This window comes from Littorina saxatilis, linkage group LG15 (assembly GCF_037325665.1).
Source record: "Littorina saxatilis isolate snail1 linkage group LG15, US_GU_Lsax_2.0, whole genome shotgun sequence".
NCBI lineage: Eukaryota > Metazoa > Mollusca > Gastropoda > Littorinimorpha > Littorinidae > Littorina > Littorina saxatilis.
The window spans coordinates 18799247-18814246 of record NC_090259.1 but is presented as its reverse complement, the minus strand read 5'-3'; the positions used below and the strand labels follow the sequence as shown (position 1 = coordinate 18814246).

Below are 15000 nucleotides of genomic sequence, written 5' to 3'. Positions count from 1 at the left end.
TTACGTGACACTGACAACATTTCAAAGGTAAACACTTGAAACTCCAACGGACTCACTGGGAATAAACTTAGTGGCGCCTTCCTTAATCATGTGTAATGAACTAGATAAACTGCTATCATTTCAACGACAACATTTTAAAGGTTAAAACCTTAAACTCCCCATGACACAAACAAGACTCAAAATAGCTTTAAAAATGAACAAAATTAGCTTGTAACAAACTTGGTAACGCCTTCAGATAGAAGTGCCTTACGTAATCTCTCCAAACGAACGAAGTTTAGGTCAATAAGACGATGCGATGTGTTCTATCTGCACCAGGCCCTGTGCAAGCCAGCAGCAGATAAAAGACATGAGGGACAAGATATCACTTCAGTTTTGAGTTACCATGGCACCCCGCTATTAAGACCACACACACAAAATCAGATCTTAATCAGGAGGTAGTCTTAAAACAGCGGTAAGTTCAGATTACAATCGCGAACAGAAAATCTGAGAACGCAAGGTCTTTTAAAAAAAGAAAGGAGGGAGGGGGGGTGGGGGTCTTCTTTTTCTTCTTTTTTTCCGCTCTTTTTTTCAGGGGTTGCGGGTGGAGGAGGTATCCTAAACAAGGTTCCACTTTTTCCCCAGCTTAGCGAGGCGGTTCATTGCAATTGTATCGGTTTCAGTTGGTACAGCCGCTGCAATGCGAATTGAGTGGGTTTGCCAGAAATGCTTCATACTGTGCGCACAAAAAAAGTGTGGCCCGACCAAGGAGATGGTTTGTGGGAGTTCAATCAAGCGCTTGTATAAAATTTACAAAACAGCAGGAAACATTCAAGTGACGGGAAGTTAGCTGAAATAGGGTTAAAGGGGGGATAAACAAAAAGGGGGTTTGTTTGTTTGTTTGTTTGTTTGCTTAACGCCCAGCCGACCACGAAGGGCCATATCAGGGCGGTGCTGCTTTGACATTTAACGTGCGCCACACACAAGACAGAAGTCGCAGCACAGGCTTCATGTCTCACCCAGTCACATTATTCTGACACCGGACCAACCAGTCCTAGCACTAACCCCATAATGCCAGACGGAGCAGCCACTAGATTGCCAATTTTAAAGTCTTAGGTATGACCCGGCCGGGGTTCGAACCCACGACCTCCCGATCACGGGGCGGACGCCTTACCACTAGGCCAACCGTGCAAGTTCAAAAAGGGGGTGGGGTGGAAGGAGGGGTGAAGAGTTTTGAATCGGATTTCTCCTCTCGGGAATACGATAACAGTTCTTTTTCTTCTTGTGCTGTATGGAGAACATATTGTCACTTTATCTTCATGAAATTATGTTTTCTCAAAAGTGCAAAACCTATCTTTAATGCCAGACATCAATGGGCTCGACGATAGGAAGTGCCGGAAACTCTTTCACTGAAGAGAGAAAAAAATCAAACGAAGTTTTGTGTTATGCTCATTTTTGCCCCAGTGTTGATAAACACTTCACACAAGTTGGTTGATAATGAGGTTCCTAGGAGAAGTGTACGCATTGCCCTCATCAAAAAAAACTTTGAGAATGATAAATGAGAGCCAGGAAGAGACAAGAAAACTGGTACTAAAAGCATATATATAGCGACGTCTATTCTCTGCAGCAGAACAAACTTGAGTTAAAGACTTGATCCTTCTCGATTAAAGGCACAGTAAGCCTCCCGTAAACCATCACGGAGCTCCCCGACAGTTCTGCATAGCGCCAGTTCCTCTGAACGGTCAACCGCCACCGCTCTAGTTCGTGTGACTTGCAGCCGTTTGTTGCGTTTTACATTCAGAGGTACACAATAACGTGCTATTGCAGATAAGCTTACAGCGAGTCGCATTGAAATCACAAACTGACGACTAAATTGTGGAAAAAAAGGAAACTGGATCACACGGGTTCACGATGGCTCAGGGGTAAGATAAACCACGCAAAAATAAATTCTTTGAAAACTGCTCGCTCTTTACGGAGGGCACCTAGGATGTTCTTAAGCGGTGAGTGTTTAAATGAAAGGGTGTTTGTACTGTGTGTAAAAGCCTGACAGTGTTTGTGATCATTTACGGGAAGCTGACTGTGCCTTTAAGCAATCCTGTCCACCACCACAGATGTGTCCAGGACTTTACCAGGAATAACACAATTCCTCCACTTGGTCATATACCAAAAAATCAACACAATGAATACTCGCTGTGGAGATATAGGATTTTTTGTGATGAATTAATTTCGTAAAATTCCCCCAAAAGCGGCGTATGGCTGCTTGAATGGCGGGGTAAAAACTGTCATACACATAAGAACCCACTCGTGCAAAAGCATGAGCCTTTGAGGGAACGTGTACATTTCACCCCATGGTCGAACGAACAAGAACAAGATTTCGTTAAAAAAAACACTAGTGTTTGTTTATGAAATTAATTCATTAATAATTCCTATTGTGCACAAGAAGTTTCTAAATGTGTTCAAATGCCATGGAAGAAATAGCTTCTACTCTCGTAAAATGTTTGAAAGATGGCGGAAATGATCGCTCCCATGAGACGGATACCACAGTGAAACCCCCCTTTTAAGACCTCCACAAATCATAACACAAATCATAACACAAATCATAACACAAATCATAACACAAATCATAACACAAATCATAACACAAATCATAACACAAATCATAACACAAATCATAACACAAATCATAACACAAATCATAACACAAATCATAACACAAAACATAACACAAATCATAACACAAATCATAACACAAAACATAACACAAATCATAACACAAATCATAACACAAATCATAACACAAATCATAACACAAATCATAACACAAATCATAACACAAATCATAGCACAAATCATAGCACAAATCATAACACAAATCATAACACAAATCATAACACAAATCATAACACAAATCATAACACAAATCATAACACAAATCATAACACAAATCATAACACAAAACATAACACAAATCATAACACAAAACATAACACAAATCATAACACAAATCATAACACAAATCATAACACAAATCATAGCACAAATCATAACACAAATCATAACACAAATCGGGTCTTAAAAAAAGAGAGAGTCTTAAAACTGGGGTAATTTTACAGAGGTTTAGAACAGAAAGTGTGAGAAAACAAGGTCTTAAAACGGAAGGAGTGGGAGGGGGGGGGGGTTCCACTGTAGTACCTTAATTTTGCCAAACGTTTAGAAAAATACGCAACAGTGTCCTACTGGGAAAATGGGGCACCGCCAACACGTGGTAGCCTCGTATATAACATTTTGCCACCACCCTGTATTCATACGTCTACTGTGGCACTGATGCGGTATCATCCAGTACTGATAATAATCGTGACTCAACCGGCCTATATCATGCGGTATCATCCAGTACTGATAATAGTCGTGACTCAACCTATATCAGTGACTATTGTTGATGAGACACCCCCCGGCTCCCCCGCCCCTAATTCTGTCTTCTCTGTGCCATCCTCCGAAAAGGGAATTATAACCGTGTTACTACACTCCAGATATGTGTTTTATTTTATTTTTGTCGCAGATTTTGCCGCTATCTTTCACTTGTATTACTTTACTTTTGATTCCTTTAAAAGCCCTACTATCTTAGGAGCCATTTTAGCAATTTTCTTGCGAATTGGACCTCTTTTTTTTCGTTTTCGTTTTTTTGTGTGTGTAAAGTTTGACATGCACATCATTGTGGGGCTTTTAATCAATAAACATGCATCCTTGATAACATACAAATGCCCATTCTCACTTGATCATTCACAGTTTGCAAAAATATGACATAATGATGTTTAATAAACTATTTGGATGATAAGGTTTTGTTTCATATAGACATATGTTTGGTGTACGTAGCCAAAAGACAAGACAGAACAAAAGCACAATTGGACCAAGTACAAGGCACATTCGCTGTGCTTTCATTTAGATACCCCTATATCCTATATATAATGATTTGCTCGAAAATGCTTCGTAACTTAGGTTAAATGTGCCAGACATTGAAGAAGCGACGGGCAAAGTGGCGCAGTGGTAAGACGTCGGCCTCCTAATCGGAAGGTCGTGAGTTCAAATCCCGACCGCGGCCGCCTGGTGGGTTAGGGGTGGAGATTTTTCCGATTTCCCAGGTCAACGTATGTGCAGACCTGCTAGTGCCTTACCCCCCTTCGTGTGTACGCGCAAGCACAAGACCAAGTGCGCACGGAAAAGATCCTGTAATCCATGTCAGAGTTCGGTGGGTTATAGAAACACAAAAATACCCAGAATGCCTCCCCCGAAATCGGCGTATGCTGCCTGAATGGTGGGGTAAAAACGGTCATACACGTAAAATTCCACTCGTGCTAAATACATGAGTGAACGTGGGAGTCTACGCCCATGAACGAAGAAGAAGACGATGAAGCAATGTAAACACGGAAGCAAGGCGAGTACGATAGCCTTACTCAAGCTGTGTGGTGTCTGGAGTGACGTAGAGATAAGGCCATTGAGCTGTGCACACCTCTTGTCTCGCTCAGCGGATAACTCTCATATAATTAGCTGCTCTCCTATCATCACAGTGCTAACCAAGTTTGCCAAGCAAGTGCCCGGCGAGGTACTTTATTCTACAGACTTTGAGATTTCGTTGATGAGACTGAAGAACGGCTGTGTTTGTTGTTGTTGTTGTTGTTGTTGTTGTTGTTGTTGTTGTTGTTGTTGTTGTTGTTGCTGTTGTACCAAAGGCATGAACAACAAAATGCAATGCTGACAGACAGACAGACAGGCAGACAGACATGTTCCCCAACCCATCCCTTCGACCGCACACACCCCACTCTCTCCTTCTGAGTACCTGAGGCAAAATCGTGTAATATTGTGCAATCTGGGGATAACAGAATTATCCCTCTAGCTTTGAAAAATCCAGAAATCTGCCGGTTTGGTAGAATTAAACAGAAACATATCATGCCTGGTACCGTTAATACCTGACGACGGTGAGCGTGACGATTTGTGTTTGACTCTCATAGATGTCAGTTCATATTGCTTCACACCGTCGTGTTTTGTCTTACATTGCCCACCATACTAAACGTCACAATGCTATGTTTTGTCTCAGAGAGCTGACCATACCGAACATCGCACTGTCAGTACTGGTATGTAATGCCACCCATAGCTGACCAGAGAAAGTATGGAAAGCTATGTTTTGCCTTGCCTGGGCCTCTTTCAGCAGAATCTCCCAAACAAACAAAGCCTCAGCATTCAGCACATTCTGGCATACCGTCCTGGAACAACTCTCAACACCCTGTCCTAAACCGCTTTTAACACCCTGCTCGTTAGAGCTCCCGGCAGATACACACCTTCAAACGGCTAGAAATAGTTCCGCAGATCAAATAAACAAAAGGGGAGAGAACTCTGAACGCAAGACAATAGTGAGCGGGAGTTATGCCCAACCAATCTGTAAGCACATTATGAAATTAGAAACATCAATAGACAAACAAGTTTAACTCTTGAGATTTAAAACAAAAATTGTCTAGCGTCATTTCGCAAACTTTGTGCAAAATTAATGGGAAAATTTGTCGTTTCCAGAAAAGGCATCATGGCGAGTGGACACTGCAGAAACGGCTCATTATTCCCTGTTTCAATTACGGCGTATCTCGATCCACTGGTCATCGTCCATTCTCTCCAGACAGTTGTAACTCGCACACAGCATTAGATACATCCAGGAAAATCAGTGACGAACCAACTTGACATTGTTCATGATAACGATCAAGCAAAAATATTCAGCTGTGCAGTCATACCGTGTTATTATAATGCACTTTCCATATCAGCTGTCTCGTAAATGGTAAAGTTGGAGCATAAACAATTTAATTTAATTCAACGACCCATTAAATTTCACGTAATCTTTGCATCAGTGTTAGTTCTTAACCTGGAATATCAGTTGGCACGTTCTGCTCACGTACTAATAACAACCTCTACATGTGTACGTGTTGCTCTGGTGTGTGTGTGTGTGTGTGTGTGTGTGTGTGTGTGTGTGTGTGTGTGTGTGTGTGTGTTGGTGTGTGTGTGTTGGTGTGTGTGTGTTGGTGTGTGCGTGCGTGTCTGTTTAATCCCGGCAACGGCGGTAGGTGTGCAGTTTTTGCTCCGGTTCGACTACAACTAACATAGTAATGGGGCCACTGACTATAGGTTTCAACTGAGATGCCAAGAAGAAATGTAATCGTTTCATTGATGATTCACACTCTGGCGCAAGCTTTTATTTTAGTTTAAGACATCAACAATCACTCTTTGTATCTATTCATTTAACCTTGCGCCTCCACAAGCAATAACAGAGGAACTTTGTTTTGACTCGTGGAAGGACATTGTTGTATATCACAGACCTGCGTCTGGCAGGATGTCTGATAGTGTGGCCGACATCTTGTATCTTTACGCGCCGTACTACATCTACAGACGCCTCTCTTGTGTAAATGTCAAGGCCCCGGTCATCTAGGGATGCAAGATAATATCAGGAGACGCCGGCATTGGTGTGTGTGTGTATGTGTGTGTGTGTGTGTGTGTGTGTGTCACAGTGTGTGTGTGTGTGTTTGTGTATACATGTGTCACAGTGTGTGTTAGTGTGTGTGTCTGTATGTGTCACAGTGTGCATGTGTGTGTCAGTGTGTGTCTGTGTATGTGTCACAGTGTGTGTGTGTGTTTGTGTGTGAGTGTGTGTTTGTGTGTGTATGTGTCACAGTGTGCCTGTGTGTGTGTGTCGCTGTGTATGTGTGTGTGTGTGTGTGTGTGTGTGTGTGTGTGTGTGTGTGTGTGTGTGTGTGTGTGTGTGTGTCATCATGCAAATGCGACGCGTTACGGAAGGTACTACATTGTATCTACTGTTGATTAATCACTCGGGAAACGCTTCAAAGGAGTCAACTTCTGTCGAATCCGTTATTGTGTTTGGTGTATTAAAACGAAAGACACATACATTTATTCAAATAAAAATGTTTCACTTCGTTTGAGTAAGAAGGAACTAATCCCAACACAGAGAAACTTCAAGGAAAAAGTTTAATCTTTGTTTTAAGTTGAACACTTAAACATCAATGAGACAATTATGAAGCTACAGAGAAGATTCATTCTCGTCTGAATGCTTTGCAAGTTTTAACACTCCCCGCATCAATAGGCTTTTAACGAAGTGTGCGAAAGAAGTTAAAACGGCAAAACTGGCTCTAACTAGATACTGCAGACGATAAATTTACAGGCAATGAATGACCCAGCATTAGCACGCCCTAGCATGTGATGTGCATAATGCTGCTTATCAAATTGTTTACACTCTCCCCTGGCGCCGTCAAGAGATATAAAATTAAAAATATCTAAATCGCTTTAAATTTCCTTGATTCTTCTTACCAACAGGAACGAGAGAGAAGAAAAAAGCTTCTATATCTGCAGACTAAACGTGATTTCGTTCTTATCTTCTTGTGGGTTTTTTTCTCTCCCAAAATGCGCCCTGCTGAGATAAAAATAAAAATAATGTCATCCATCTTCTTTTACCTTCTTTTACAAAAAGTTCAAGTGAAGGAAACTACCAGATTATAGACGATCCTCTTTAAACTGCAAACCGTCATTAAACTAATACAAAAGGTTATGCCGTCAGTGTCTTAACTAACTGCAAGCGTTACTAATTACTACAAAAGGTTATGCCGTCAGTGTCTTAACTAACTGCAAGCGTTAAAATAATTACTATAGAGTATAGGCGAGTCTCATTTTCAACTCAAACTGTCATTGAAATGTGACATCACAAACGGATAGGACGTCACTGTTTTGAAGAACTTCAAGTGTAAAGAAATGTCGAGATCATAGCGGCGAATCTCTTGAACGGCAAGCCTTCTTTTAAAACAACACAAACGGGCATGACATCACTGTTTTGACGAACTTTTCACCCGTAGATGAGTGGCGAGGGTGTGAGGGATTTCAGAGTACCAGAAACGCCTTCTCGCAAAGTGCATCATGTTTGTTTTTGGTCAACACATTTCACTTTAGGTTTTTGCTGTCTGGAGTCAAGGGGGAACCCCCCTCCGCGCCCACGTTCGTTCGGCCGGAGTTGTTTCCCGTTGATCTGATCCCAGGTATGTGTGTATACAACAGAGTGCATTAAGTACCTCGTGAATGGGTATTCTGTAAATCTCTGATGGGCGTTTTCTTCTCCATTCAAACACACGAAGGAAAACGAACACCTCATTTCGGTGCAAAAAGACGAATGGTAAAAGGTACTGTTCTTGCCGTGTTCATCATCACAACTCTGTTAAAGCTTTCACGTTGAATACAGTAAGAGCGTCCTCTAACTTGGTCATATGTACCACAAATAAACAGCTTGGTTGCATACTGTTGTTGTTTAGTGTGTGTGTGTGTGTGTGTGTGTGTGTGTGTGTGTGTGTGTGTGTGTGTGTGTGTGTGTTTTTATTTGTTGTTTTTTGTTGCTGAATTTATTTAGCAAAATGACATAGGTATCATATTTACGAAACCATTTCAAAAACAAAAGTCCAAATCCTGCATTGAAGACAGCCCGGCTGTTTGTCGTTGGCGTTTGTTTAAGTTCTTGGATCCTGTCTAAAAGCCTGAAAAGGCCCGTGGTCAACATGATGATGAACATGGTCGCTTCACGAGATTGAATTTGATTTTGAATTAGTCGTATATCTGTCGTGAGTACTCAGTGTATTAGGTTTATCTCGTTCACACAGACGTCTCAGAACTGCGCCATTACTTTCAAGCGGATTTCCTTTATATGCGACATACCAGCTGCCCATCCTATTGTTGAAAGCATGGACGCACGTTCGGCGTAGCTAAGTTGCAGAAATTGAATGTTGTGCAGAGCCACGTTGGACGACTGCAGTTTTGTGTGTAGGTTAACTTGTTTGTTTGTTTGTTTGTTTGGTGTTGTTTTTGTGCGTTCGTCTGAATGCTTTGTAAATGGTGATCACACGAGAAAGAAATCATGGCTTACCTTACTGAAGTAAAACGCCCGTAGGCCTATTTCAATTACGTTTGACTAAACTGAGACTATAATAAGCACAGGTTGACAAAAATGAATTTGTTCTGTTCACACACACACACACACACACACACACACACACACACACACACACACACACACACACACACACACTGACACACACACACTGACACACACACACTGACACACACACACTGACAAACACACACACACGCTGACACACACACTGACACACAGACCCATCCCACCCCATCCCCGACTCACACACACACAAACACACACATAGCCACCCCCACCCCATCCCCGACCACAGGCGGAAGGTATCGTCCACTGGACTACTACTATCACAGAAAGACTACAAGGTACGTCACTCACCTTCGAGTCTTCTGTGTGCTTGGAGTCGCTTCCTGGGGAAAAAATATTGTTCAAGACGGTTTGCCTCTTCCTACAGTCTGTGTAAGGTCAAATAAATACAGTTGAATGATTGTTTGAACTGTATGTACCCTTAATTTTCAGCTTCCGTCCCTTGCAGGTTGTTTTTAACCATCATTTGGACGAATCTTCGTTTGCGAGCCGCTAACTTCCACTCGGCGTCAAACTCATGCATCCGCACCGAATATGCATACCAGCGCTCATTGGTTGATAACAGGATATTCGAAGATTATTTTCCCGTGGTTGCTGCACAATATTTACATATGTTTTAGACCAATGAGCGCTGTTATGCATATTCGGTGCGGATGCATGAGTTTGACGCCGAGTGGAAGTTAGCGGCTCGCAAACGAAGATTCGTCCAAATGATGGTTAAAGAACAACCTGCAATGGACGGAAGCTGAAAATTAAAGGTACATACAGTTCAAACAATCATTCAACTGTATTTATTTGACCTTACACAGACTGTAGGAAGAGGCAAACCGTCTTGAACAATATTTTTCCCCAGGAAGCGACTCCAAGAACACAGAAGACTCGAAGTTGAGTGACGTACCTTGTTGTCTTTCTGTGATAGTAGTAGTCCAGTGGACGATACCTTCCGCCTGTGCCCCGACACACACATTCCCCCCCACACACACACAAACACATACACTCCCCACACACACACACACACAAACACACAAACACACCGTACAACACCCGCCCCCCCCCCCCCACACACACATGCAAACTCACCCAGAGTGAAACACCTCGGCATCAGCGAGAGCGAGCAGAAGTCCCAGCAACAGAGACACATACTCCCAGGCCACATTATGTCCGCACAGGTACAGTCGCTTCTCGTCACCCTTCATTGTCGTCGTCGCTGTAGAGGTTGTCGCTGTCCCTGGTGGTTGTTACCGTTAGTATATCCTCCGGCAAACAGCTGTCCACAATATTTCAGTTAAGCATGACTTGTAAGCCGAATTCTTTTGGTCAATTGACATCGGCACAATAGAGAATACAAAACTTCCCAGTCGACGAGCGTCCGTCGGATTTTGTGTTTGTAGTTGTTGTTTCAAAAGTTTTAAATGTTATATATATTCATAATATCCATACTCCACAGTATTTCACTCATTCTTTTTCGTAGCAGGTGATTGTTTGTTTTTTCTCGTTGGTATTATTATTTTTTTTTTAAGACGTTAAAAAATGTTTGTCTAAATTGTTTACATTTTCATTCAGTCATAAACTACTCAAATTACTCAATTCACTGTAAACAAGATGAAGAGAAAAAGAACTTCACATCAAAACAAAGGTCCGTTTTCTCCGTCTAGCGCTTATCATTCCTTGCACTGTCCGTTCTCATTGAAGAATCTTTGCGGTGGATAACGAGTAATTTTCACCATTATAAAATATTAACTTTACATCTGACACTGTCTGTCTTGGCACAATTCACCACACTCGGTTGTCACTGCAACACAGCCAAAAAAAATTCTCTCACCGCGGTGAATTATCTGTCCAGTAAATCAAGTTGTCTTCGGTGAAACTCTTGACTGTCCAGTCCTGATTGAAAGCGTGAGAAAAGACAGCACAATTCACAAACTTCTTTACGGTGACTTTAATTATTTCAATTGTTTGGCCAGTATTTCTTAAGAAGTTTTCATTTTTAAAACTGTCCAGCTAGCAAGCGTGAGATTACAGGTCAGCAAAATCCCTTCTAAAGCTCCTGCAGAAAAAAAAGAGTCAGTAGCTATTACTGCATTAGTTCCAGCACACCGTTTTTTGCAGTGTCGCGAAGCTGCGAGCGAAACACAGACTGACGGCTTGCACTGAGCGAGTATAGTCCTAGCTATATAGGCTAGCCGAGACTTTCCCACCTGGCTCATTGGTGCAGCAAGGAAAGAGTCTGTTAAAGAGTCTGTTCTGCTTTGTATTCGTTTATCCTTCACATGCACGTCTAGTTTCTCGGAGAGTTCGTTTGCTTTTCGCGTATCGCAGTTCGCTGTGGTGTGACAGATCCTTTCGTTTCACAGCGCTGTTGACTCAGTCTGTCTCCGAAAAGACCTTGGTGTCTGCAGCGCAAGGCCAATCGTCGCCGAGCACTCGAGGCCACTAATTATGAATGAAACGTAATGACGATGTTGTGATGTTTGATGTGCTCGGGGAATGAAGGTTTAAAACTTGTTCCAATTATGTTTCTTTTTTTCAAAATGTTGGCACTTGATGAAAACACTGAATGAATCAAGACTTCAACTGACACTGATTAAACAAAACAACACGTCTCTTGTTGACCCTTCTTCCAAAGTAAAACCTCCTACGTCAAAAGCGAAGCATATAGTTTGAGAAGATGTCATAATGCGAATAATGACGTCACGTTAACGAGTTCTGTCGCGTCTCCTGCACGTCTCACAGAAACCGACACAGAATTTCGAGAAAAATGATTCCGTCGGTAAATTCGTCATATCAGCAGGAGAAAAGTACATGTAGGGTCACCGCTAGGCTGTGCATGTATCAGTATCGTATATCATTAAGATCGACGTTATTGTGAGCTTTATTAGCATACTGATACATATGTTACTTTCACAACACTGGAGTAAAAAAAAAAAAAATTTTTTTTTTTTTTTTTACTCCGACCTGCAGTGTCGTTGATGGGTGAGAAGTGCGTGGAGGGGGGGGGAGGGGGCTGAGGAAGCTCTGCCTAGCGTGCGCCACGCTAAGTAATTCGTGTGCACTCGGGGCTGACTTACAATGATATAAAAACCGATTACTTAAAGACAGTACCTGTTAGCGTTTAACTTACAGAAACTGCAGCACGGAGAAAGCGATGAAATGAGGCGTTACAACGCCTCCTTTGCATGCAACCATGAAAGCACTAAATCAGTCGAAGTCGATGGTTTAGAACTCAAAAACATCGCGTTTGTCGAAGTGCACAACCATTGGCTTTGGAGAAGAAAAAAAGGGTGGGTGGGAAGGGGAGATTTGGAGTGTGAGAAAAAAAGAACAAAAAAAAATAAACAAGAAGGGCAAAGCCCATACGACTCACATGCTTGACCTTGACCTTTACATGACCTTGACCTTCAGCTAATCCTAGCAATGACATCATACACTAAGAACTGCTTTACACATTTTTCCTACCAAAATACATGTGACCTTGACCCAAGGTCAAGGTCATCCAAGGTCATGCAACACAAAGCTGTTAATTCAAGACATAGGAAGTACAATGGTGCTTATTGGCTCTTTCTACCATGAGATATGGTCACTTTTAGTGGTTCACTACCTTATTTTGGTCACATTTCATAAGGGTCAAAGTGACCTTGATCATATGTGACCAAATGTGTCTCATGATGAAAGCATAACATCTTTCTTTATTTGGTGTTTAACGTCGTTTACAACCACGAAGGTTATATCGCGACGAGGGAAAGGGGGGAGATGGGATAGGGGAAAGGGGGGAGATGGGATAGAGCCACCTGTTAAGTGTTTCTTGTTCACAAAAGCACCAATCAAAAAATTGCTCCAGGGGCCTGCAACGTAGTACAATACATGACCCTACTGGGAGAATGCAAGCTTCCAGTACAAAGGACCAAACATTTCTTACATACTGCCTGACCAAAATCTTTACAAACATTGACCATATTCTATGCAAGAACCACTTAACAAGGGCAAAAGGAGAAACAGAATCCGTTAGTCGCCTCTTACGACATGCGGGGTGCAGAGAAATAAGGATGTGGAAAAGAAGACTTTTGGTAAGTGAAATAAAGGTGATGGATCCAGTCAGGTAGAAATAAGACAACAAGAAAAGAATTGGAAAACTGCAGGGAATAGTAGGGAGAGTTTTCTTGGAAGGAAATATAGGTGAAAGGACTGGTAAGGCAGAAATAAGACACAAGAAGAGAAGTAAAGGGGTGGGGTAGCTCTGTTTAAACGCTCCCGCCGCGTGAAGGCGACCCCATGGGAGCAAAGCATAACATGTGCCCCACATAATTTTTAAGTTTGAAACAGTTATCTTCCATAGTTCAGGGTCAAGGTCACTTCAAAATATGTATACAATCCAACTTTGAAGAGCTCCTGTGATCTTGACCTTGAAGCAAGGTAAACCAAACTGGTATCAAAAGATGGGGCTTACTTTGCCCTATATATCATATATAGGTGAGGTATTAAATCTCAAAAACTTCAGAGAAAATGGGAAAAATGGGAAAAATATCTGTTTTTTAGACAACATTTATGGCCCCTGCGACCTTGACCTTGAAGCAAGGTCAAGATGCTATGTATGTTTTTTGGGGCCTTGTCATCATACACCATCTTGCCAAATTTGGTACTGATAGACTGAATAGTGTCCAAGAAATATCCAACGAAGTTTTCCGGACGGACGGACGGGGAGGACGGACGGACGGACGACTCGGGTGAGTACATAGACTCACTTTTGCTTCGCATGTGAGTCAAAAAAGGGCCTAGACAACCAGACACATGATATTAAAAAAAAAGAAGAAGCTTGAAGCAATCTTGGGAGCTCAAGAATGATCTCTGGAACTGCGAAGATGTACTCTTCTTCTTTTTGTCGATCACATGTCAATACTGTTAGACCGGACAGTGAGACAAATGAAACTGTCTTCTCGGGGTCCTCGAAGATGTACACAATCTGCCTTCTGGGAGAACCATTTTATGCCTGACAGCAAAACGAAAACACTGACCATTTCATTATTTACCACATATCTTTAGCCTAACTGCAGCTTCTCAAATGGTTACTTGTAAAGTTCAGGCATGGGAATTGAAAAAAAGCAAAAAAGGCTGAAAATGTGTAAGTAATATCAAAGTCGACGGCGCGAAGCGCCTAGCCTTACTTGGGGGGTCCTGGGGCATGCCCCCCTGGAATTTTGTGTCTCCAAAGAACCCAAATTGTGCAATTTGGTGTCATCTGAGCTCCAAGTTTGACATTATATTCAGTTTTTAGAACAATTTTTACCTCCCCCATTTATTTTTTCGGCGGACACATTTGCTTTTTCGGCGGAAATTTGCCTTTCGGCGGACAATTCCCATGCCTGAAAGTTAACCACAGACCAAAGAGGTAATGGCATTTCCCACTGTGTAACAAAGAGATCATCCACTCTATTTCACAAGCAATTCTTCAAAGCGGTAATGCTATTTTTCATTCTGGAAGAGTGCAGATTATCCACTGTAAGAGAGAGACAGATTATTCACTGCAAGAGAGAGACAGATTATCCATTACATTTCCCCGAGTAATTCATGGACTGAACATCACATCACCAAAAGCGTAACTTCTTTAAATGTAAATCGTGGAAGAACAGATGTGTATCCTATCCATTCATTTCTTCTGATGACATGACAGCTTACCTTCTGAGACCAGCCAGCACAATGAACTGACCGTTGGGGCTCCAGAACAGGTGGTTGGCCACACGCTTGTCAAACGTTTCTGCACACACACAAAATATGATGTAGTACTATACACACGAGTGCATACGCAGCATCAAGACTTGGCCTGAACATTTGTCAGAGCCACCAATACCATGAAATGATCATAACTTTTGTTTGGTTCCAGCTTTATTATAGCGGCTTATCAGTGGCCAAAAGATTTTTTAAAAAAATAGTTGTCACTGACAATATTCTCCCTATTATTCACTGAATCAACAGCAGCCATGCCTAAAACG

General features: G+C 42.0%; 1 protein-coding gene and 1 long non-coding RNA gene across 2 annotated transcripts in view; both read right to left on the bottom strand.

Moving 5' to 3' along the window:
• The window catches only part of LOC138948781 (epidermal growth factor-like protein 8), an 82420-nt gene extending 71128 nt beyond the window's left edge, over nt 1-11292 (bottom strand). Inside the window, exon 1 of the mRNA XM_070320394.1 lies at nt 10097-11292. Coding sequence (XP_070176495.1) covers nt 10097-10212 — 116 coding nt within the window. The 5' untranslated portion in view covers nt 10213-11292. The remainder of the gene's footprint in view (nt 1-10096) is intronic.
• Nucleotides 11293-14631: 3339 nt separating this feature from the next.
• The window catches only part of LOC138948076 (uncharacterized), a 1370-nt gene continuing 1001 nt past the window's right edge, over nt 14632-15000 (bottom strand). Inside the window, exon 3 of the long non-coding RNA XR_011449875.1 lies at nt 14632-14765. This is a non-coding gene — a long non-coding RNA (uncharacterized lncRNA). The remainder of the gene's footprint in view (nt 14766-15000) is intronic.